General features: G+C 37.6%; 3 protein-coding genes across 5 annotated transcripts in view; all 3 read left to right on the top strand.

The window, feature by feature from the left end:
• si:dkey-154p10.3 (PX domain-containing protein 1) overlaps positions 1-6,146 on the top strand; it is a 450,183-nt gene extending 444,037 nt beyond the window's left edge. Inside the window, exons 1-5 of one of the 3 annotated variants that reach the window (XM_067453548.1) lie at positions 3,515-5,059; positions 5,143-5,234; positions 5,326-5,440; positions 5,534-5,636; positions 5,759-6,146. In XM_067453548.1, coding sequence (XP_067309649.1) covers positions 4,825-5,059; positions 5,143-5,234; positions 5,326-5,440; positions 5,534-5,636; positions 5,759-5,963 — 750 coding nt within the window. In that variant the 5' untranslated portion in view covers positions 3,515-4,824 and the 3' untranslated portion in view covers positions 5,964-6,146. The other 2 variants (XM_067453547.1, XM_067453546.1) reach the window with 2 other exon arrangements.
• Positions 6,147-6,256: 110 nt separating this feature from the next.
• On the top strand, positions 6,257-11,931 carry opn4.1 (opsin 4.1). The gene has a single exon (XM_067453549.1). The coding sequence runs from the start codon at positions 9,678-9,680 to the stop codon at positions 11,169-11,171; it is 1,494 nt and encodes a 497-aa protein (XP_067309650.1). The 5' UTR covers positions 6,257-9,677; the 3' UTR covers positions 11,172-11,931.
• A 1,359-nt stretch (positions 11,932-13,290) lies between these two features.
• On the top strand, positions 13,291-16,765 carry tmem53 (transmembrane protein 53). The gene is made up of 3 exons (XM_067453553.1): positions 13,291-13,504; positions 13,719-13,822; positions 15,715-16,765. Exons 1-3 carry the CDS (start codon positions 13,450-13,452, stop codon positions 16,411-16,413), a joined length of 858 nt encoding a protein of 285 aa, XP_067309654.1. The 5' UTR covers positions 13,291-13,449; the 3' UTR covers positions 16,414-16,765.
• Positions 16,766-26,106: the final 9,341 nt, after the last annotated feature.

Genomic DNA, 26,106 nt, shown 5'->3' with positions numbered 1-26,106 from the left:
GCAAAAACGACTAGAGCAGGACGTCTGTATGTGGTACAAGTTATACACTAACTATATAATATGCTTAGCGACTTGTGTTATTTACATATTTATACTTGAATTATATCGTAGTATTTTTGTCTTTGAAGGTGTACATGTGAGAAGTGCAGTTGTGCACGTGTGTTTGTGTGTTTACGCGTGGTTTGTGTAGACAATTGTAACGTTATTAAGCGGACTGGTTTTGCACGGCAGGCTAGTGTTTACATAGAAAGACACGGAATAGTAGCGCATTTGAATGAAGAAGCGCGCTTATTTAGTTCAACATATTTCCCCACTCTTTGTGTATTGTTGTTTGGAGTGCTTTTACAATACACAAACATAAAGTTACACATATAGTGGCCAGCTAAACAAATGTACACGCACTACACATCGCATGCTCCATTGATCAATTTCTATATATAGTAATATATATAGTAACTATACGTGATCATGTTTGGGCTACTTGATGAGCATTGGCAAAAACACAGACATTTGAAGCAGTCTAACTCACCGCCCGCGGTTCTAACGTTGGGACCTTTATCGTTGGGACTGCTCCATCATTCAGCATTAGGCGATTGGAAAATCCGGCGTCAATCTGGGCCTTGTTTATGAAACAGTCGGCACCGAAATGCAGTGAACAGATATAAACATTCGCGCAACTCAGTTGCTGATCCGGAAAAGCAAATTCCATCCACTGTTGCCTTAACGCGGGGTTTTTGGGGAATCTGTGCAGGACTGTCTTGGTCTGGCAACCAAAAACGCACTTTTTGATGTCATTGTTAATTGTGCACATCACCTGTGCAGCATCCTACAAGCCAGCGCTTTGATGGGCGTAGCCTGTTACTTTCGCTCTCTCCCTCTCTCTCTCTCACGCTCTTCCGGTAGAATTGTCCGTAAGGCCCATACAAGGAAATTCCGCCCCCATTAACGTCAAAGGGGACGCATGATCGCAAAAAACTTGCCGAAACTTATGACTAACCGGAAGTAGTATTTTTGACAAAGAAATACTTCCATCAAACGTCCACCTTAACTTTTGAAACTTTGTCCATGTTTAGTATGGGATTCCATGTCTTTAACAGTGTAAAAAGATCAGTATGCATGAAACAGCATTTCACCCCCCCTTTAAAATTGTATTAATCGTGTTTAAGTCACTCCATGGTATGGCCCCTTCGTATATATCAGAACTTTTAATTGAACGCAGAGAAACAAGATCTCTCCGGTCATCAAACCAGAGACTATTGGTTACACCAATGACGAGGCTGAAGTCCAGGGGCGATCGTGCGTTTTCATCTATCGCCCCAAGACTTTGGAACGAGTTGCCCTCTTCTATTCGCTTAGCTCCCTCTGTGTTCACCTTTAAGTCGAGATTAAAAACCTATTTGTTTGACAAAGCTTTTATTTCTGGTTGAAGCAATGTGTTTTATCATGATTTTTTTTTTCTATAATTTATTTTTGGTTGTAGTACTTTTTATCTTTCATAATCTTATTTTTACTTAGTGTCCCAGTGTTGTGTGTTCTATGTAAAGCACATTGGTCAACCATGTGTTGTGGAAATGGTGCTATATAAATAAAATTGACATTGACATTGACATTGACATTTATTTAACCAAAAATACAATACATTTCAGTAATATTGTGAAAAATTATTACAATTTCAAAAAACTTTTCTATTTGAATAGATTTGATGGCAAAGCTACATTTTCAGCAGCCACCATTTGGTGTTCAATACATTTTTCCTCTTATCACATTTGGAAAAAGTTGTTTTGCTTAATATTTTGTTACTTTTATTTAATTTTTTATTCTTTGATGAGTTCAAACGAACAGCATTTATTTTGAAATATAATTTTTTTCCCAACATTATACATGGCACTTTGATCAATTTAATGTCCTTCTTTAGGGCCAGAATTCTTACTGGCCCTAAACATTTGAACTATAGTGTGTATAGTAGAAGTGCATTGCATTTATGTAGTATCTGTCAGAATACATGAAAAAAATATTTCATAGCTAGAATAATCATGGTAAACATGCCTTTCCTTTTCCTTTGAGATAGCTGTTGACTAGTTTTCTATAATTTATCTCTGTACAGGAAGTTTTCTACCAAGTTGACCATGCGGCGTCACATGGGCATTCATGAAGGAGATAAGCCATTTAAGTGCCCACACTGCCATTACTGCACTCGTCTCAAAGCCTCGCTCATACAGCATCTCCGCATCCACACAGGTCTATCTTCTTTTAATATTAAACACATTTTTTATATATACAAATTAACGTGGCAATAGATCATTGTTTTTGGAATGACAGTGATGCATCTTGTCCATCACCTTTATTAGTCCTGGTAACTAAACAGAAGTTTTGATCAGAGCCAGACGTTCCCACGCTACTTTAATTAAAAATGTAGCAAATATATGGAGAAAGACGGCTCATGGTGACACGCAGAGATTTAAAGCTTAGTGGAATTCCTTTCAAAAGACTGGTTCTCACAGAACAGTTGCCATGACATTGCACTGCCTGAGTGTGAGAATTCCAGTGATGTGTTTTGCTTTTTGCTTTAGGTGAGAAGCCATACAAGTGTTCGCAGTGCTCCTATGCTTCTATTGACAGAAGCTCTCTGCGCCGACACTCAAGGACACACACACAAGAAAAGCCTTACTGCTGCCAGTACTGTCCGTACAGCAGGTACATGCAGCCGCCTGTCAGAAAGTCAGCACACTACACTTGTTTCAAACTAAAGCCGGGTGCACACTGTGCGATTTTGCCCACGATTTTGCCGTCTGAGACAAATTTTGCAAATCCTTAAAGATTCCTCTGATCCTAGGCTAAACTCTGACATTTTTGGTCGTTAGTTTGCCATGTTCACCGGCAGCTGATTAATGACCATTGCAATCAAATTTTACCTCAGAGAAAATTCTGGCAGTGTCAGAAGATTTGCCGCACAATCCTGCAGTGTGACTTCTACGACGACGACAAATATCTAGAGATTTCTTTGTAGCCACCATTTCAGTCCCGCGTGTAATGCAGCTTCACTGTCACCGAATGCGTCATTCATTGATGATATAAAACTCTTGTGTGCGTCCGTCCTTAGCGCGCCTTGACTATCATACAGTCTGACATTAATAACAAATGAGATCTTACAGTGTGACATGGCTTACATCGGGGATCATGTTTGTACAGTCTGACAAGCAACATTCACAAAGGATTTTGAAAAATCGCACAGTGTGCAGGACCCATAAGTCTATAGATAAGAATTATTCTCTGTGTTTCACTTCAGCATCCAGAAGAAGAGCTTAGACCTCCATTCACGGCGTCATCACACAGGAGAGTCATTTCCATGTCACCTGTGCCAGTATTCAACACCAGACCGTCAGCTTTTGGTGCGACACATGAGGAAACATCACAATGCTGAACAAACCCCCACACTGGCGCAGAGGAACAGCTCCCAAACCACACCTCAAAGAGCACGGACATCCAAATGATATTTATGAATTGTAAATAAAATGTATTATTTATATACTTTTTTAATTCCTTTGCATTGGGAGTTTTCTCTTTACAGTCACTTATTTTATAATCACAAATCATAGCATTTTTTTTCTTATGCAAACAACATAATAACTCCATATACCATTGCTTTTGAAATATGTGACCCTAGACCACAAGTCGTACGGGTATATTTGTGGCAATAGCCAACAATACATTATATGGGTCAAAATTATCAATATTTCTTTTAAATCATTAGAATGTTAAGTAAGTATCAAATATTTATGCATTCGCTAAGGACTTCATTTGGACAACTTTAAAGGCGATTTTCTCAATATTATGTATTTTTTGTACCCTTAGATTCCATATTTTTAAATCATGTAACAATCCATAAATCAATGGAAAGTATTTATTTAGCTTTCTCAGTTTAAAAATGTTGACCCGTATGACTGGTTTTGTGTATCGATCACCTCAGCATTGACAGTAACTCATGTTTTATTAAGTTTGGTGGAATATAGGTGAATGTAATAATGGGTGTTTAATTATAGCTTTAAAGGATTAAAGGACTGACCAATGCAATGATACAGCAAGTGTAATGCTGAGTTAAACTACAAGCAAATCCCACTACCAATCCAATAGAAACGGGATTATCCCACCGGTTGCTCAGTGCACGATCAACCACATTTTACTTTAACACAAGTATGTCGGTTTTAAGAATACATTTGATATTAATATTTCGTGTTGAAGCATTCCCTTTGGGAATAATGAGAAGGAAAACGTGGGTAAAAAAATTGCTCGATTTAAAAAAAGAATAATAATGTCAGTTGCCCCCCAAATCACTTCGAGGCTCAATTTTATTCATTATGCAAACGAGCAGCGGTACTATTCTGCGGCAACCAATGAGATTGCCGCCAGTGACCTGCCGCCTGATACAATTGGATACTGCTGTAAAATAGGAACGCCCACTATCATCCGACAGGAATAACAGACCCGATGACCTTTAACGATTTAGTCGCTGGCTGTGTGTGTGAATTTGGGAAATACGTGATTTTGGATGGGAGTTCGCAGGGAATGCGCACTAATGGAGCTTTTAGAGCTCATTATCTGCGGGCGAAAAGAAAAGCTGAGGAGTTTGAAGTTTGTACTTGTGTCAGAAGATTTAGCCTACCTATCCCACGAACATAATCCAATCCAATTTTGATGGATATTTAGCCGGTTTTTAAATTTTATTTTTCGTTTTTGCGGTGGAATATATCTTCTCTTTACTTATGTCGTTTAATCAAAATTAATTATACTTTCCATTTAATGTTTTTATGACTCGATTCAGTTGATATGGATGTCTTGTGTCGCCTGAGTGTAAATGACTGTTGGGTCGTTGGGCTCGAGCGCTTCGCTGCTGGTCCTGCTGGAGAAGAGGAGGAATTTTTCGAGATTAGGACTGAATGGTCTGAAAAAAGCATAACATATCAGCGAAGGAGATATCACGATCTAGTGAAACTTGTTAAGAATGTGAGCAAATCATTCCCAGACGACAGAGGACATTTGTCTCAGTCATTGATGCTTGAGGGTATGACATTTATGTGCATTTGAAATAAGTGGCTATTTAACTTAATGGAGACTTCATTACTGTCCATGCTTATGTTTTATCAGCGCTACAGAGGATAAAGAAAGCAGAAGAAAATAACAATGTTGAAACCAGGTTGGATGAAGTGGAAAAATTATTGAGAAATATAATTAAAAAGGTACTTCTAAATACTAGCCTGTCCACTCCATATGTCACTGATAATTGTATTGATTCCTGTATAATAATTATGCACGCATTTTACTTTACAGTTCTCTCAGTCTGAGGAAGTTCTTACATTTTTCAAGACTTCTCCTCTTGACTATACCTTGAAAACCATGTATGCACCAATCCAGCCTTTCTGCCAGAGTCCTGTCACTGTAGCTGGTTTGTATTAATGAGATTTCTTGGTTCTACAGAGAACTTGGATTGGACTTTAAACAAGTTTTTAAGATATTATAATATGATGCTTTTTCACAGATGTCAGAAGGGCCAATGGGTTTTGTTTGGCCAATACAGAAACTGTTCTTTTTGATGCGTATTTGCTAGCAGAAGGAGCAGCAGAGCCATCTTCAAAGTACAGGTAAATATCTGACACATCATAATAGTCACTCTTCTGTTTCTTATATTGATTTGTTGTGACAAATTGTGCCATGTTGATTAAATATGTATGGAGTCAAAATGTCTTTATTCCGTTACATCCAGCTCTGCTGAAATTGAGTCCCAGATATGGACCGGAATGAGAATTCAAAATGGATTCCGATGCACAGATGAACCTGGCAAGGGCTTCATGATTTCGGGTACCACTGAGAGTAAAGAGACAAACTATCAACCTAAAAAATCACAGATTACTACTAGCAATTTGACCTACCTCCACCTACAAGCCTGTGAGACAGACATCCTTGAGTGACCATGATGTAATTACATCTTTCTAGTGTGAAAGTCTACAGAACTTATCATTAATATCATATTTTTTTAAATAAAACAATACATTTGTAAACGATTTATAACAACAATTATAAGATTTATAAAAATGGATATTATTATTTTTTTGTTAAGACAAACTTTAATATTAATAAAAAAGTTAACCAGCTCTGATTAATGTTTTTTTTCTCCAAGACCTCATTTTTTGGCATTTACAAATCATATCAAATGTTTAGTTGATTGCTTGAATAGTTCAATAATTGTAAATGAAGGTTGTTTTACACTATACACCCAAAAAGCTGATAACCAAACACAGGGCCGTCGCTAGTGGGGTGAAAGGTGAGGAGCCTCACTAAATCCTGTAGGTATGCTAAATTCCCCTACTCTTATGAATCATTATAATATATACATTTGTATGCCTGAGAGTTAAATGAAAACCATAAAAAAGTGTAATTTTCCTCTCCCCCCTCCCTAAAAATGGTTTAGTTCGATGTTTATTATTTCAGCAGAGAAACCCAATAAAATCGCAATCGCCCCAGCTAGTGAACATAACCCATCTGAGTTGAGGCTTTTCCGAGAACAGTTGGAAAAAGTTACAGTGGAAGTGAAACTGACTGAAAAAATCTGAGTACCAGTAATTTAATGAAAATATATTTTTAACAATACTGTCAAGAAAACGGGAATACAACTCATTGCAATTGATGGATACATACATATTTTTTTAGCTTTATTTAAAGGTGCACTATGTAGTATTTTTGCAGTAAAATATCAAAAAACCACTAGGCCAGTTTCCAACTATTTGTAAATTGTGAGAAAATTGCTATTTTAACCAAGGACAGGGACGTTTCAGCAATGCGTTTGAGGGAGTCGCCTGTCAATCGCGTCATATCTGCGCTACCCTCGGTTTCGGCTTTTATTTGGCAGGAGCGCTTTACTCTTAGCAGTGTGAACAAGTGAACGCACGGAGTAACGTCATAACATCATTTTCAACACACTTAAATGTATCTAATATGATAAACAGAGCTGCATTACCTCAAAATCATAACCGGAAGAGCGGATCAGTGCAGGCGACCGGCGACTGTGTCCCGTCCCATCATAATAAAAGTCCCGGTATTCACAAGGCGGGTATTTGTTTAACAATCGCTCCAGTAGCTGTGCTCAGGATCACAACACTCGGTCCTGCTCTGCTTCACACTACAGTAACGTTAATAACCGCATCCATCAACATAATTTCTGCCTGTGTCCTATTTTCCACCGGCTGTGATGTGAAGACCACATCTCCCAAGATGCTGCGCTCACACTTTGCGTCATCAAACTACGCCTTTGTTTTGAATAGGCGCCCTCCAGTGGACGGAAAGTTGCATAGGGCACCTTTAATAAAATTAAAAATGAAGCCTGAGAAACTTTCTGCATTCTTTTTGATTTCTGAATATTTATCTCAGCTGTTAGACATTAGACTAACTGGAAAGAGTTTATAGGCCGATTTTATTGCTGGTAGGCCTACTTTTAAAAAAAGTTTATTTTATAAGTGTAATAATTTCTTGTCTTTTGTTATTTTATTAGTTTGTCTTGCATAATTACTTGATGACTTATAATAATAAGGTATTAATCGCTAAAGGCCATTGTTTGATATAATATTTATATACAACTTTGCATATAAAATGTCAAAGCAATAACCTTTATTTGCATTTATTTATTCGTCTGTTTTGTTATTTTGTAAGAAATCATTATTAGGTGAATTGCACCAGATGCGGACCTCCATATCTTATAACCGCTGCCGTATATGATATGACTGGAGGGCCCAGAATTCCCTATAGCTACAACCCTGACCAAACACCTCACTATATGCTTATTGAGCATTTAATATCAAAACCTTTGACATTATTGGTTTCCACTGTTCTTGTAAGACATCAAACATGTCTGTGGGAATATTTCCCCCAATCTGACATGTCAGTGAAGTCAGTCTCCGATGTTGAATGATGGGGTTGCAATCCAGTTTATTCCACTGGTTCAAGTCTGAACTTTTGATTAGGCCTGTCAAGTTCTTCTTCAGTAAATAATTAATTAATGGGTCTCGCTTCGTACACAAAGGGAACATTGTCATGTTGTAAGAACAAAAAAGCCCTCGTCACAAGTTTGGAAACTCATTCTAAAGAATGCCATTGTATGTCTGAGTATTTTAGATTTTTGTTCCCTGGAATTAAAATAATTTGCCCATTAATTACAAGTTGTGGGACTCACATACTTTTTTCCCATGTAGTGCCATACAGTACTAATAGTTCAAAAGATGACATGTTTTAAATCCTGCAAAGTGTTTTATATTTTCATTTAAAAAAACATTTTTTGTACATTTATATCACAGTACTTTGTATTACATTACCTTTGCACCAAATTACAAAAAACATAGTTAAAGCTGCTGTAAATTGACATCTTTCTCTCTTTTTTTTTTATGTGAAAACACTTGTGGAGGTTTTTTTTTGCCATTTGAGCACATTTGAACACAGTCTCTCATGCAACGCTACAGACGTCTATCCAACTATGATGACTTCAGCGTCTGAGAAACCCTTGAAAAGGGTCAGTAACCCAATGAAAGGTCAAAATAATACCATATTCAGTTTTAATAATGACTGCTGAGATAAATACATCTGTGTTTTTCTAAAGTAGGTCAAGTCCCTCTCGTTGGACTTGAAGGCTATAGGCTGATGATTATTTAACTAGAACAGGGAGAATCCGTTCAGACCACGTTCAGGTCAGTGAGCAGTTCTCATGAGGGATGTTAATCAGTCCTTATTGGAACAGTCATTGTGCTCCACTTTCGCATCGCATAGATTGATCTGGCTACTGCATCCACTCAGACAATCCATACACCCTTATTTTGGGTCAAAAAGAGTTTTTTCCATCAGCATCTGGCCTAATTTACTACTCTTAACAACAAACATTAAAGCATTTTTGTAGTTAATGAGTGCTAAAAATCGAACCAGCTTTTCGCTCTCTACATTTCCTCCTGGTGACCTCTTTACCGCTCACTGCTGGGGTGCTTGCCAACATTTCAAATTATCGCACATTCAAACTTCAAATTATATTATGAAAATAGGACCGTTCATGTGGAAGGAACATCTTTCTCTGACATTGCCTTTTATGATCAAACACAGTAAATAAAACAAAGCATATGAAAACGTCTACATGCAAAGTTCTCCCTCAAGTCTCTCAACGAAAAATGAGAAAAAATATATTACTTAGTTTTAACTTCCATCTTTTGTTATGTATATTCATTTGTTCTTTTTTATTATTATTGTAAGTTGGTGTCATCTTCAATAAAATGCACTAATATATATTTTACTTTAAGATATTCCTAGTACAAGACAGTGTTAGCCTAATGCAACAATTTTATAATAAAGCAAAATAGTCCAACAGGTTCAATATGATATGATGTAACATTTTGAGTGTTTAACCATTACCATAGGCCAAGTGATCATTTTCTGACCCAACAAGCCAAGTTGTGAACTACTTACTGATCAATAATAACTTGGTGGTGCATTGATTAGTATATAAAAAGCTAATGTAGGGAGCCACCATTCACAGTCTGGCACAGAGAGGAGAACAGCACTGTTTATTTAAACGAGAGTTTTCCCCACTTATTTGATCACTTTTGGTTTTATCAACAATAAATTTAGGACTCTGAGACATCAAGCCACACGATATGAGCCATCACGCATGGAGAGGGCATCATTGTGCCCCTGGAGATATCAACTGCACTGCAGGCTTTAAGGAGTCCTCGGCCAGCAGGAACTACAAGCTACTCCATGTGCCTTTCCATGGGCCGACCCACAGCCACCACCATGAGCCTCCACACCCGTTTCCCACTGTGGATGTTCCTGATCATGCCCACTACATAATCGGCGCTGTCATCCTAATAGTCGGGATCACCGGGGTGATAGGAAACGCATTGGTGATCTACGTGTTCTGCCGGAGCCGTGCTCTTCGCACCGCAGGGAACATGTTTGTGGTGAATTTGGCTGTGGCGGATTTCTTCATGTCCCTCACTCAGTCGCCCGTGTTCTTCGCGGCCAGCCTGCACAGACGCTGGGTCTTTGGCGAGCGCATTTGTGAGCTCTATGCCTTTTGCGGTGCCCTTTTTGGGATCTGTTCCATGATGACTTTAACTGCCATCGCTGCCGATCGTTGCCTAGCCATAACTCAGCCTCTCGCCTTGGTGGGCAAAGTTAGCCGACGCAAAGCAGGTGCGGTGTTGGCCGTTGTGTGGCTTTACTCCCTGGGCTGGAGCCTTCCGCCTTTCTTCGGCTGGAGCGCTTATGTTCCAGAGGGCCTTCAGACGTCCTGTTCTTGGGACTATATGACCTTCACTCCATCGGTTCGTGCGTACACCATCCTCCTTTTCATTTTTGTGTTCTTCATCCCACTAGGCATTATTGGCAGCTGCTACTTTGGAATTTTCCAAACTATCCGAGCAACGGGAAAGGAAATTAGAGAGCTGGAATGCGGGGAAACACGCAAGGTGTATGAACGAATGCAAAACGAATGGAAGATGGCGAAAGTCGCCCTTCTGGTCATTTTGCTTTTTATAATATCTTGGTCGCCGTACTCTGTGGTAGCGCTCACCGCCACGGCTGGCTATTCTCATCTCCTGACTCCCTACATGAATTCAGTCCCTGCTGTAATTGCCAAGGCCTCAGCCATCCATAATCCCATCATCTATGCCATTACGCATCCAAAATATCGGACGGCTATCGCACGCTACATTCCAGTACTCCGCACCATCTTACGAGTGAAAGAGAAGGATCTCCGTTCCTCTTTTAGCTCCGGCAGCGTTAGTTCCCGTCGTCCGACCCTCACTAGCCAGTGCTCCCTGGGAGTTAGCATCGGAAATGCAGCACGAGCTAACGGCCGCTGGGGGAAGAGCCGCCTGTCTTCCGCTTCAGATAGCGATTCTTGCTGGACTGAGAGTGAGGCTGATGGATCCAATGCTAGTTCCCCGACCTTTGGTCGTCGTGTGTCCACCGAGATCTCCACAGATACTATCATTCTTTCACCAGGGTCCAGTGCTAGCACCGCCATTGGGCAGAAATCTGAGAAGGCACACAAAGTTGTAAGCGTACCGGTGCCGTCAATTACTCTTGAAGCAGATGGGGAGTCTCTGTCTGATGGAAAGGCTTTGCTACCTGGGGGGAACTAATGGAATAATGCAGGGTACTAGGGACTTTAGTAGTAATTGCTTTGACCTATAATTAGTTTTTTTTTATTTTTATTAAGAATATATAATCATATGTGACCCTGGAGCACTTCAGTGCTGCGTCTGGAGCACTTCACCAGTCCTGCGTCTCCCGGGTATATTTGTGGCAAAAAACCGACAATACATTGTATAGGTCAAGTTCTAGATTTTTCTTTTATGCCAAAAATCATTAGAATATTAAGATCATGTTTCATGAAGATATTTTGTAAATTCCTTCTGTTAATATATCTAAAAAATATTATTAGTTGTAAAATGCATTGCTAAGGACTTAATTTAGACATCGTTAAAGGCGATTTTTTTGCACCCTCACATTTTCAAATATCTCAGCGAAATATTGTCCTATCCTAACAAACCATACAGCAATGGAAATATACTCAGGGTCACATATGTTCTTCTTCACTCTTTGCATGTCATGAACAACCCTAGTCTTTGTTTCGTGAACTTTATATTTGAAATGAAACTATTTTCAGGTTATATGTGAATTTAGAGAATGTATTTATTCATTTGAATTATAAAACCTAAATATTAACCAACAAGTTTTTTTCTGTTTCAATCAAAATATTGTGGCATGAAGTGAGAGTAAATGTTGGTGAATAATGTTTGGCATAATTTAAATAAAATCATACACAAATATAATCAGCATTCTTGTTTATTCTGACATTGTGTATTTATATTCTAATTTTACTTCATTTTAATTGTATTTCAAATTGCAGTGATGCCACAAAACAACAAATTCAGAAAAATGTGACGCTCTATTAAATTTTTTTTATTGAAGTATTAAGCTTGCATGTAATATATATATATATATATATATATATATATATATATATATATATATATATATATATATATATATATATATATTAAAAGTGACTTAGACAGAACTTGAGGTCACATTTTGTTCATTGTACATATTCCTAAACCTGCTCTAAAAATGTAGGCACTTAAAGCTCACTTAAAATGGATGAATTTCACTACATTAGAAACAGAAAATAAAAAATGTTATGTTGGGCAAATTATTCATTGTTATTAATCGCATCTAAAATAAAAGTTTGTGCAGGTTACTGTCTATAATTATTATGTTTATATGCACCTGTCAGGTTTCAGATTGATTTTAATCAATACATGGTTTAATACAAGCCCTGCATGGCCTGACGACCTCATTATTTGTCTCAACTTTTAACTGTTTAGATATGATCGCCGCTCCTCTGGTTGGGGTCTTTTAGTTGTTCCTCCTTCTCGTTTATGCTCTATGGGTGACCGGGACTTCTCCACTTGGCACCTAAACTATGGACTTCACTTCCCGTTGTGATCAGACATTCTGATTCTCTTACTGTTTTTAAATCTGCTCTTAAAAGCCAGTTTTTTAAATGTATTTTTTATAAAGGCTTCAATGTTATTTTTTTGTGTTACATATATGATTTGCCTTTATATGTTTATGCTTGTAAAGCTCGTTGAGATGCACTTTTTAAAGGCGCTATTTAAAATAAAGATTATTATATATTTAAAATATATAATTTAAAATATATATTTTAAATAAAGATTAAAATATTTAAAATAAAGATTATTATTATATATAAATACACACACATGCATGTATATATTTAAGAAAATTATCTATCTATCTATATATCTATCTATATATCTATCTATATCTATATATATATATATATATATCTATCTATATATATATATATATATATATATATATATATATATATATATATATATATATATATATATATATATATATATATATATATATATACATGAAGGAATGGGTAATGTGTATATCTTAATTATACACAGTGCACACACATAAATTATGGTAACAAACTTTTATTTTGGATGCGATTAATCGATTGCACTAAAAAACGCATATTATCTCAGAACTAATTTCACTTTACACTTAACTGTTAGAAGGGATCACATTCATTTTAAACAACATATTGGGTTTAAATGTATTTTTTATGATCTGCTTTTTATCTTTTAGTTACACGCATAGACCGTAAAAAAAATAAAAACGTTTTGCATGAAAATTGACTTTTATTTTGAATTTGTCTGTTACATGTGAGTTGTGACCCGGATGTTGTATGGACCTGATGTACCCAGCTTCATCGTGCGTCGCCCCTGTATGTGACTGTTAAGAGCAGTGAAACGCGACATTCATTGAAAGCGAATTATTAATGGCAGACAGACCATTGGGGAAATAACTGTCAATATGGGGGATGATGGTATAGACTACAACATAATTTTTCCAGACGCACCGATCTCCGGTAAGTGTTGTTCTGAGGCTGGTTCCTTGTTTGACTGATTCTTTGCTGATAAATGCATGGAAGCTTTCAAGCTGTGTTTATAACGTTAACCGTGTGCATGTTAGTATGAGTATGAGTATGAGTTATATTAGAGAGCTGGGACATACATTTCAACCACGAGGTGTGTGTATCATTGTATCCGTGTTGTCTGGATACATTGCTCTTGTGTTGACAGAGAAACACTGGCGCGGATTAAAGGAGCCAGTCGTTATTCTGCTGGGCTGGGCGGGCAGCAGAGACAAACATCTCTCCAAATACAGCTCCATTTATAATCAACAGGTGAGGCCTTCAAAACACACATGTTGGTGTTTCTTCAATTATGGGCACTGTTGGCCCTGTGGAGTTTCAGAAAAAAAAATCTTTCTTTCTTTCTTACTTTCTACTAGCATGCACCACAGTCTTTTTTTTCGTTTTCTTTTCTTTTCTTTTTCTTTTTTTTTTACCAGTCACGAACATTTCCATTACACTCAGTCATTTTCACAACATCTGATATTATGTATGGTGTTAAAACATCATTCTCTGGATAAACCAGGCATACTATTTTGTGTATCATAAATACCCACATTCCATCTTACCAATGTAATATTAATATTTTTTATAATTACAAGAAATGATGCACAATAAAATATATTTATTACAAGTTATATTTTTGTTGTATTCATGCATCATATAATGTTTCATACCAAGCATGATAACTAGTCTAGCGTAACCTTTCATAATTTTTTATTAAATGTATAATTTTGTTGTGGATAAATGTATATTTTAAAAAGAAACATTTTACACAGTAAAAATATTGAATGTTTAATTTGCTTCGATTAACATAGGTCTATTCAGTTTAGTAATATTTTAGCATTTTTTTAAATGTTTTTTAATATTTTTTTAGATGGATTCTAAAACTTAAAAATATATAAATAAAGTGCACTTGAGTTCTAAGTTTTAATGTGACATGAAAAAAGACAATAATAATATTGAATGTTTAATTGTCTTCGATTACCATAAGTCTATTAGTTAAAGTAACATTTTAGTAATTCTTTATTGTGTTTTATATTTTCAGATTGAATCTAAAACCTTAAGAATCTAAAGTTTTAATGTGACTTTTTTGAAAAAAAGAAAGAAAATAATAATATTGATATTTCATTTTATTTTATTCGATTACCAAAGGTCTATTCATTTTAGTAATATTTTAATACTACTATACTTTTTTATTGTATAGTAGTACTATATTGTATTTTTATTGTATTTTACTACTATACTTTTTTATTTTAATACTTTTTTATTGTGTTTTATATTTTCAGATTGAATCTAAAATGTAAAAATTTGTGAATAAAATGCATTTGAATTCCAAGTTTTAATGTGACTAATGAAAAGATTAATATTGAATGTTTGATTTTCTTCTTTTACCATAGGTCTATTCATTTTAGTAATATTTTAGTACTTTTTCATTGTGTTTTATATTTTCAGATTGAATCTAAAACTTAAAAATTGTAAATAAAAGGCATCAGCTTTAATGTGACCTTTGTAAAGAAAAGAATTAGAAAACATTTAAACCTGTATGTTTTAATAAAAGTGGGTTCCTTGGACATAAGTTGAAGTCACACGCATCATGTATAAAACCAGCGGCAACCTCCCGCGATATCTTGAAGACAATACGGAAGTAATGCAAACGGCAAATTAATCGACTGGCCACTAGGGACAGGCTCCAGGAGGGAGCAGAATCTTATTGAGCCCCATGTTAAAATTCCTGATTTTACAGCAGAATAAAACATAGCCTGGTACAAATTGTGGTTTTGGTCTATATGGCTAATTTTGACCTTCATGACAACTGTGAGAGGGGTGAATCTTTTTTTCTAACTCATTCGTTTACATTATATAAAGCCTTAAAGTTCTGCATAATTAAGGGTGTGGTAACTTTAAGTGACAGGTGGATAGCCATTTATCTGCTGTCTATAGTCATTGCGTCACATAAGCTCCGCCCACATCCCGCCTCTTTGCCCATTTTCTGTTATCCGGGCGTGACTCGCGGTGACACGCTCGTAAGATGGCGACGGTCAGCTCGACTCTACTTTACGCTTCAGAACGGCTTATCGTTACCCAATGGGTGACGTCACGGACACTACGTCCATATTTTTTTACAGTCTATGGTATAATAACGGCTTCTCATTTCTCCACAGGGATGTGTGACTCTACACTACACGGCTCCTTTGAAGACCGTTTTTATTTCAGAACCGTTGGGCTACAAGGAACTAAGAAGCACTGCGCACAAATTACTTGAACTTCTGTATGACTACGAGGTGGAGAACAACCCAGTTTTCTTCCATGTGTTCAGCAACGGGGGCTTCATGGTTTACCGCTACATGGTTGAGTTATTGCTCAGTCACAAGCAGTTCAGCACTTTGGATGTGGTGGGCACAGTTGTGGACAGTGCCCCAGGCAGCCAAAACATAATAGGGGCGCTCCGAGCACTCAAAGCCACTTTAGGCCCTAAAGTTAATGTGCTTCTGCAGTACTTCCTCCTGGCACTGTTTGCTGTGGCGGTTTTCCTTCTCAGGATTGTTTTGTATCCGGTGACCAAGTACTTTCACAAGAACCATTATGACGCCATGACGGATCACCCGGCGCCTTGGCCTCAGATGTACCTCTATTCCAGAGCAGACCGGGTTATCAGGCACAGGGATGTGGAGAAGATGGTTAAAGTGTTGCGGGAAAAAGGGCTTAATGTGGAAAGTTTTGATTTCATCACCCCTGCCCATGTGAGCCTGTACAGAGACTGTCCAGAGGACTATTCAAACAGGTGCAGGACGTTTCTGACCCACTGCATGGCTACTTCACAGGAGACCCTGACGAAAAAGCGCCTCCAAGTGCATCACTGATTATACGGTTCTTGACCAGCTATGTAATATACACACTGTAAATGTATATGCGCACATCCTATTTGTGATATAAAGCACTGCTGTTTAATAAATTAAACAAACTGATCTTAAAGGGTTAGTTCACCCATAAATGAAATTGATGTCATTAACTCCTCCCCCTAATGTCGTTCCTCACCCGTAAGACCTCCGTTCATCTTCACACACAGTTTAAGATATTTTATATTTAGTCCGAGAGCTTATGCAAGTGTATGCACACTATACTGTCCATGTCCAGAAAGGGAATAAAACATCATCAAAGTAGTCCATATCCTACCCAAATTGAAAACCTCCCATACACACATACAGGGGTCTAAGTTCAAAATGTTGGTGTCATTTACAGAAAAACCTTAGAAGTTACATAAAACACTGCTAAAAGTCATGAACATTTAATCATATGTTGTCTAAGCTGTAATAACCCCCCCAAAACTTAGGTACTTTTTGAGTTTTTTTTTTAATAAATTCATTTTTTAAAGTGTGTAACTCAGGCCCTGTGTGCTATAGGAACCTGCAGACAGTTTGGGCTGTTTCCACTAAATTACAGAAAATAGTGGAAAAAAGAAGTTTGTCTGTGTCATGTTGTATGCCAGATTTATTCAAATTGGTCTGAAGGGATGACCCCCCCCCCCCCCCCCCCCCCTTTTTCCCCTTTCCCGACCCTGCTACCCCCCTTCACCACCATATACAGTGATATAAATGCAATATCCCAGTGTCATTAAATTAATTATATATGCTGGAAAATGCCCAAAGTGTCTGCAGGGTCCTAGAGAACACAGGGCCTGAGTAACACCCTTTCAAAAATGAATTTATATTTAAAAAAAATCAAAAAGCGCCTAATTTTTTGGAGGGTTATAACAGCTTAGACAACATATACTTACATGTTTATCACTTTTAGCAGTGTTTTATGTAACTTTAAAGGGTTTCCTGTAAAATGACACCAACATTTTGAAACTAGACCACTGTATGTGTGTATGGGAGGCTTTTCAATGTGGGTAGGCCAAATCCAGGCGGAAATGGCACCAGAGTAATTTAGTGTAAATACATTACTTTGTGTAAAACAAATGCCAAAGTGATGCATATCTCCAGAAAGCACATATGAGGTCAGAGCTCCTCCACAGACATTTAAAATTGAAAGTATATACATGACGATGTCATTCCCGACCCTGTACCGGGTCCTTGGAGTGTAAGCGGTTAATTAGAATCTCTTGAAGCATCGAAAATACATTTGGGTCCATAAATAGCAAAAACTACGACTTTATTCAGCATTGTCTTCTCTTCAGCGTTTGTTTTCAATCCTCAAATAAAAATTCGAACGGTTATGATTCAGCGAATTAATTCATGATTTTTGTTGTTTAGTCAAAACTTGCATACGCTCTCGGACTAAATCTAAAATATCTTAAACTGTGTGTGAAGATGAACGGAGGTCTTACGGGTGTGGAGCGACATTAGGGGGAGGAGTTAATGACAGACATTTCATTTTTCGGTGCACTAACCCTTTAAGCCCTATGTGGCGTTTTAACAGGGTTAAACTTGTATCCTAATCTCTGATGTATTTGTTTTATGCTGTGAATTAAATTGTAATTTAGGGGGTTATTGATTTGTCGCATTGAGATTTTTAGACATTGTGAATGAGTGCATTTGTGTATTTAGACATTGTGAGTGAATAAATTAATGTATTTGACTAATGTGCCTTCCTTAAATAAAAGCTTCTGTTAACTAAACTTGATTAAAGTCAACCTTTTCACAAGGGAAGTTTGTGGTAATGCTAAGCATACATGGTTGTGGAAAACCTGCTTAGACTAGTCTTACAGTTTTAAATCCGTTACATTAACCCTTTCCGTTGTAAATCCTTTACATTAACCCTTTCACGCGTTGAGGTCACTACAGTGGGAAGCTATTCAAAAAGCATGTTCTTGCATGGGTTTTGATGGCATTCAGTTGCACATTAACCTCTATAGTGGACCCTCTTGCATCATCCTATACATTGCCACCAACTGGCAATTTGTTGTAAATCATTTTCCCCCCTCCAAACCAAGATGGCCGATGGCCATTCAGACATGCCAAGTTGCTCCGGAAGATCTATCCATTCCTTCTATCCCAGGACTCTTGCACAGGTAAAAAATAAATAAAAAAGATTGTAGCACAAGCAATATATAATGAGTTATATCAACAGTTACATTTTCCAAGTATTGATTTTAGATTGGGTGAAAATTCTGATTAATCATCAGTGGACATGCATCACAGCTATATTTCAGCTACAATTCATATTATTACTGCAACTATTTTTAAAAATACTTAATCTGCAGCAACTTTTTTGACTAAATAAATGTGTTAGAATGTAATTTGCATTAACAAAGTATCATGATTACGTAATGCATGTTGTTTATAATCATTACTTGTTTGATCAAAAAGTAATCTGATTGCATTATGCATGTTACTTGTAATGCGTTACTTTACTCCTTACATCAAAAATGTATCTGATTACTTACATTATGCATATTCCTTGTAATGCATTACTCCCAACACTGCTCATTTCAGATGAGATTGAAAACACCTGATCGCTAGGCTTTCTCAGAGGAGAGCTATGGTAGAAGTGTGTCCATCTTGAACATAATCAGAATGATCAGCTAATAAAGGATGGAATCACGTCCTCATGTTCTGATATTAAAGATGTGCGAAGTTCAACTTGTCAATTGCGTTTGCAATATTTCGCATTTATATATATTTTTGCATGTATTTGATAGTTTTCACATGATTTCATATAATTGTATTGATTGACTTGTTAAATACACACAATATTGCTGTGTTATTATTGTATTATGTTTAATACAGTATCTCTTCAGTTTAAACCATAAACGCATACTGTTCACTCAAGTGGACATCTGAAAATCAAAAAAAACAAAAAACATTTCAGATCTTGTTTTTCATGCCCTAAGAGCAATAAAAACAAGTAAGAAAAAAATCCTGACAGAGGTCATAATTCATGCATGCAAAGTTTAAAACGTAGATTTGTCTACTTTGAATCCGATAAGTAAGACCTGACTCGTCTTACAAGTTAGTCATCTAATGGTTTCCTCTAAGACTGGTCAAACGCATTTAACATTAAATGTATATTGTCTACTCAAATTTGAATAAAAAAGAAACACTTGAAACTGTACATGACGTACGATTTGTGAGCGAATTGTTCTTTTGAGTCGGTTCTCTTTACTGAAGCAAATTAAACCGATTCTTTCAATGCGAAAATCGGGTTTGATTTAAAATGGCATCATAAAAAGCATCATCCGGTAATCACAAACGTCAGGAAGGATGGTAGGCCATAGAAATGAGTTGTTCAACCCTGAAACTGGAAGTGCTCTGGCAGACTGGTCACTCGGTACAGCAACAAACACTTTCATTGTATACCAGTGCTTCTTTGTATTCATATTGTGACTTTGCCAAGTATTTACAACACAAAACCAGATTCTTAAAGGGATAGTTTACTTTGAAATAAAATTTTGATATGTTTTAGCTTACCTCATGGGCATCCGGGATGTTGGAGTATTTGTTTCTCCAGTAGTTTCAATTTTGATCATTTTAGGTCAAACCGTTCTTGTCTGTGCCTCACATAATGCAGGTCTATGGTCACCACCTCAAAGAGCAAACACAGAGAAGTCCAAATTAAACAATCCCCCATCGAAAGTACACACTGATGGCCTAAGACACGAAACCAGCGGCTTGTGTGAGAAAACGAACAGTATTTATATCGTTTTTACCTCTTGTACACCACTACGTCCGACTGATCCGAGGGCGCGCGTGCGTGTTTCCTGTGGTGTACAAGAGGTAAAAACGATATAAATACTGTTTGTTTTCTCACACACACCGCTCGTTTCGTGTCTTAGGCCATCAGTGTGTTCTTACGATGGGGGATTGTTTCATTTGGACTTCTCTGTGTGTGCTCTTTGAGGTGGTGACCATAGACCTGCATTATGTGAGGCACAGACAAGAACGGTTTGACCTAAAATGATCAAAATTGAAACTACTGGGGAAACAAATACTCCTACATCTCGGATGCCCATGAGGTAAGCTGAAACATATCAAAATTTAATTTCAAAGTGAACTATCCCTTTAAACTCAGCTGGCTGGAATTTTGTCATCACTATACCATACAGAGTTCATCCTACATCCTTTCCTATACCAACATTATAGAAGATTTTCAAGAGAGCAGTACCTTCACTACCCTCATATTTGTCATTGAGAGATATTTCACTCTAGGCAGGTAAAATTGGCCTTTGTCAGTCTTGACAGTCAGCCAGTTTGTGATCAGGAGGGCTTCAAATTGGTCAGGCTGAGGTTCTCATGGCATGTCTCCGACTGTCACGTCTGACATTTCAGAGCGAGTCACTGGCATTTGTCTCTCTGGAAAGCCGTCTGTGGCACTTCATGTATCATTTCGAGCCACTGATAGGGAAGAGAGAAAGAGAGGAGTTTATTTATCTGTTTAGACAGATGAACATCGCTTATTGGAGTGCATCATATATACGATCTGCTTTGTTTTTGTCTGGTTGGTCAAGCTGCTTGCGTCACTTTTGTGCTTTCTTGAGAAAAGGTGTTTCTGGACTGTCTTCAACTATGATTGGTTATATGATGTTTAGTTAAACCAATTTCAAATAATATATGGGCCCAGTTTCACAGACAGAGCTTAGACTAAGCCAGGATTAGTTCAATTAGTAGCTTTTATAAACGTGTCCTAGAAAAAACATTACTGGTGTGCATCTTGAGACAAACAATGACATTGGCATATTTAAGATATGTCAGTGCAAGTTGCTTTGAGTTAGAACAGCTCAAACATACATTTTACTCTAGGATGCTAGCTTAAGCCTTGGATAGATTTAACAGATTTAGTCTTATTTTAACTAGTGAATTTCTATTTTAAATGATTTTCTTCAACACGGTTAAAACAAACACATTGTTGTGGAAGAGCATGGTTTTCTCCTCTGCCTTTGTATTGCTGCTTTGAGCCACTGTTTGTTGAAGCTCATCCGTATCCTTTCTGTATTCAGCTGTAGCACATTAGTTTCAGTAGATGGCAGCCTTTCTCAATGATTCACCTGCTGTGCTTTTAACAAAGCCACCGTCTTCCAGTTCCTTTGCCTTTGAGTGTGTGTGTGTGTGTGTACACTGCCCTTATCCATTGACCTAGTTGTTTTGAGGATCAGGTTATAGTCTACTTTCTATTATCTGATGCATGTCTATGCCAAATAACTTAAGCACAAGATGTAAACTGAGCTAATATTATTGTTCACATCTAAAGATTAAGAAACATTCAATCTTAGAAGTTAAGAGGAGAAAATGACCTTTTGGCTTTCCGAGAACTTTTGCCATCGGATTACTTTTAAGCAAGCAGGCATGTGTAATTGACAGCACACTGTATAATGGCAACGACTGGAAAAAGTCCTGAAATTGCCCTGAGAGTTAATGAAGTTGTGCAGTGTGATGAGGGAAGATTGTGGTGGAAAGGGGTCAACAGGCCTCTTCAGCCCTCTCGTCCATGGAAAATGGCTGCTGTCAGCCGCCGAACATTATCTGAATGCCCACACAGCACACTTGCCCAGAGACTAATGATTTAAAATAGAGGCGTTTGGCAGGCAAGCCTCATTTTCAATGTAGGGAAAAAATGAGATAAAAGTAGCCTGTTAAAATGGTTGAGTAATTAAAGGAATAATATGTAAGATTTTTTTGATTAAAATATCCAAAAAACCACTAGAACAGTGTTATATATTTTGTTGACTTGTGCATTATCCCAAATGTTTCCAAGAATGTTTAAATCCAGAGAAATACGAAGCTATTTTGGCCAGGACAAGGACTGTGTGTCGCCTATCAATGACATCGTACTCGTGTTACCGTCGAGTTAAGGTTTTATTTTGTTGTAACCATGGAAACACCAAAGCCGCTTTAATATATGATGTGTTTTTTAAAACAGGTGAGCAACTGTTTGGATCATTCATCGACAGAAAACTAATCATTGTTTTCCAGCTCAGCACAGTTAGTCTTATCGTTTAATCTGGTATTCTTGTTTTACCGCGAGCACCGTGTTTTACCATGCCTAATACGATCGCACTCACTGCAGTGTGAACAAGTGTCTCATAGCACCGAGCGAGCTACAGAGTAGCCTCATAACATCACTTTAACACACTCAAATGGGTGTAATATGATAAAACAGCGTTGCATTCCCCCACATACGGACGAGCGGAAGATGTGGAAGTGCTCGTCTGCGGCAGAATAAAAGCCCCTCCAAATCAAGTCATCAAGATATGCCTTTGTTTTAAATAATTGACCTCTAATGGCGAAAAATTACATATTGTCGCTTTAAATGCATTTTTTTTATTTACATTATTGTCTTCTATCTACATAAGTTCAGCTATAGCTACTGCACAGTATTTTTTTTAAATAACATAATAATAAGTAGGCCTATTCAATATTCAATAACTGTTGAACATTAGGGTGCTATATAAGTTTGCTTTATTGTCATCACATGACTCGTACACGATTGCTGTCCAGTTATCACCTCTCAAAATGGTTATTTTGCTATTTTAATCCAATTTTGTGCACACATGATCAAAAAATGAATAAAGAAAGAAGAGATTAATGATATTTCTTCTGTTCATTACACTAGAAATTGATGGTCAAGTTAAAGCTACACTATGTAATTTTTACATCCGCTAGAGGGCGCCTATTAAAAAAAAAAGGCGTAGTTTGATGACGCCAAGTTTGAGCTCAGCATCTTGGGACATGTGGTCTTCACCTCACAGCCGGTGGGAAAGAATCGGGATAGGACACGGGCAGAAATCATGTTCATGGATACGGTTATTAAAGTAGTGTGAAGCATCGCAGGAGCGAGTGTTGAGGAGCTGAGCAAGGCTGCTGGAGCGATTGTTACACAAACACACGGCTCGCGAGCAGCGGGACTTTTATTATGAAGGGACAGTCGCCGGAGCCATTTCCGCTTGTCTGGTCATCAGTATGAGGTAATGCAGCTCTGTTTATCATATTAGATACATTTAAGTTTGTTTAAAATTATGTTATGACATAACTCTGTGCATTCGCTTAGTGGCTGCTATGACACTTGCTGGCTGCACACTGCTAAGAGTAAAGCAATTATGCAGAATAAAACCGGAAACTGAGGGTAATGACGCAATTGATAGGCGACTCCCTCAGCTCAGACGTCCCAGCTCCTTGGTTAAAATAGCAATTTTCTCACAATTTACAAATAGTTGGAAACATTTGAGATATTATAAGAACTCAACTGAACAAAATATATAACATGGCCTAGTGGTTTTTGGATATTTTACTGCAAAAATACTAGTGCACCTTTAAGTGTGTTGCATTGTGGGACATATTTGGGAAATGTTGTAGGTTCATCCATGTATTCAATACAGAAAATATACAGATAATATACATTCTTTATGCAGATTACAGCAATAGTAAGAGTATTATAGTAGCCTATGCTATTGCGAACAGATCCATAACGTACCTGCTGGTTTCATTGCTGCAGGTCTGGGTTTAATGTCCAATCTTGAACAACAGATGGCAGTATCAGCCAAAGCAGCAGTATAGCGCTATAGCGTCTAAAATATTAGCAAATCACAGAAATATGTATAATTTTGTGTCTAACAAAACCCCTTAGAATACACTCGTCTTAACACATAACAGTTAAAGTCATGTAGAACGACTTTTATTTCACTTAGATTTATTCAATGCTGTCACGGTCAAATATATCGTTGAGGTGATTGCTAAAAAGAGAGAAAAAGCTCAGAATAACAGTGCTTGATGTTTTTTTTAATAATTGCATGTTACAATTTTCAGTAGTAGTTATTATAATTTTTTTGCTAGTGCTGATGGACAGCCTGTTCTTGACAATATAAACCAGAAGATATTTTATTTATTTATTTATTTATTTATTTATTTATTTTTGGAGCATAACCAGAAATTAAAGATAACCCGCAGCATTGGCATTTACAGTCAACGGCCATCAAACGCAGAGGGGGATGTCTGTGAATTTTCTAAATCTGTTTTTGGGATTTTGTGACTGTCACCCTCTTTTACTTTGAGTTTAATGTCAAATCGTACATCTGTTTTTACATGCATTGCCCTTTGGATAACTGAGATATACTGCTTGTGAAGATATACTGGGCCTACAATCGTCATGCACTCATTGCTCCGTTTCTGAAGAGGAACATCTGATATGATATTGTTGCCCTTATCCAAAGGGAAATGGGTAAATCTGTCATGACTGCAAGTAATTAGATAGCTCAGGAAGAAGTTTCAATATTTCATAGGATTTTAAATGATACAACTAGCCTACATACATTCTGAACAATCAGAATATTGTTTTTTATTTATTTATTTTTTATATAATGTAACTGGATACTTCAAAAACACAATAGGCCTATGAGCAAATTATGAGTATTATAATATATATATAGCCTTATGAGTAAATGTGCATTTTAAACTAATTCTTAAAGGGACACTTCCCCAATTTTTTTTGTATTTGCTCTCATGCTCCCCACCCTGTGGAACATACAATAAAATATTTTTAAAACTATTTTTATTTACCCCAAAATATCTGCTTTTGACGAAAGAATGGTGAGTAAATGATGACAGAATTGACATTTTTCCTTTTAATAAACCATCTGTCTCCTGAAACTCAGATGTTTTTGAACTGAAGATACTTCCAGTCCAGTCAATTCTAATGCCTTGTTGCCCAAGCCTGGGTTATGACCTGTCTTTCCCGAAGCTGGTTGTGTCAACACTGTTGTATTTTATGCGGTGTCTCGGGTTTAGAGGTTAACCATAAGCCAATGTCTCCGCCTGCTTCTTCCTTTTCCATCCGCTGTATTTGTGTCCTCTTTTGTTTTGCAGCTTTGGATGTCTGGTGTCAGGAAACAGACACATCACATCAGCCCATGTTTGTCCTTCCGTCTCCTTCTCTCCCCTGGTTTTTTGGCACAGCGACCCCGGCGCTTACAGTAAGCCTGCAGGGGCCATTCCGGCCCGCTGGCCTTTTCCTCCACACCTGTTTCAGAGGAGACATGTTGTGTTAGAGCTTCAAGTCCCTTCCACTAATGAGCAAAGCGTCCCACTGAAAGGAACATCGAGCGTCGGCCCCCCTCCCACTCGGGATAAAAGCACAAGAGAGACATGACCAAAGTCGTCTTCGCTTTGACAAACATGAAAAGCTTCCCTGGTGTGTAACTTGAGGAATTGGACACTCAGAGAAAAGAGAAGGGCTTCCAGTCGGACTAGGCTTGCAACCGACCTCTCCAACCCCCCTTGCAAGTTTCCACTTGTGAGAAAGAGGAGAAATGAAGAAGAAAGGGTGAAGGAAGAGAGAGGGGCCCTCAGCGTGCGAACAGCACCTCTCGGAGCGCGGGTTTGCGCGAGATTGTTCAAAGTGACTGCGCTTCACAGAGCCCCTTCAAGAGAACATCTCCGGCTCTTCACAGCCATCGCATCTGACAAGCAGCGGGCTCCTGTTAAAAGCACTGTCGAATTAGATCTACAAAACAAACCCATGCTACACTAGAGGTGGACTTGGTTCGAGAGCACCAAAGAAAGATTGAAAGATTGAAAGTGTAAAAGTGCGACGACAGTGGTCCCCCAGCACACGAGGGGTGTGTT

The sequence above is a fragment of the Pseudorasbora parva genome, chromosome 9, assembly GCF_024679245.1.
Source record: "Pseudorasbora parva isolate DD20220531a chromosome 9, ASM2467924v1, whole genome shotgun sequence".
Taxonomy (NCBI): domain Eukaryota; kingdom Metazoa; phylum Chordata; class Actinopteri; order Cypriniformes; family Gobionidae; genus Pseudorasbora; species Pseudorasbora parva.
The sequence above is the reverse complement of the archived record's forward strand: the minus strand, read 5'-3'. Positions and strand labels throughout refer to the sequence as shown.

What these genes read in the sequence shown, in the direction of transcription:
- opn4.1 (XM_067453549.1), top strand. Translation starts at nt 9,678, where the DNA reads ATGAGCCATCACGCATGGAGAGGGCATCATTGTGCCCCTGGAGATATC.
- tmem53 (XM_067453553.1), top strand. Translation starts at nt 13,450, where the DNA reads ATGGGGGATGATGGTATAGACTACAACATAATTTTTCCAGACGCACCG. An exon ending in TCCAGACGCACCGATCTCCG is followed by an intron (nt 13,505 to 13,718) that starts GTAAGTGTTGTT and finishes TTGTGTTGACAG; the next exon opens with AGAAACACTGGCGCGGATTA. An exon ending in GCTCCATTTATAATCAACAG is followed by an intron (nt 13,823 to 15,714) that starts GTGAGGCCTTCA and finishes ATTTCTCCACAG; the next exon opens with GGATGTGTGACTCTACACTA.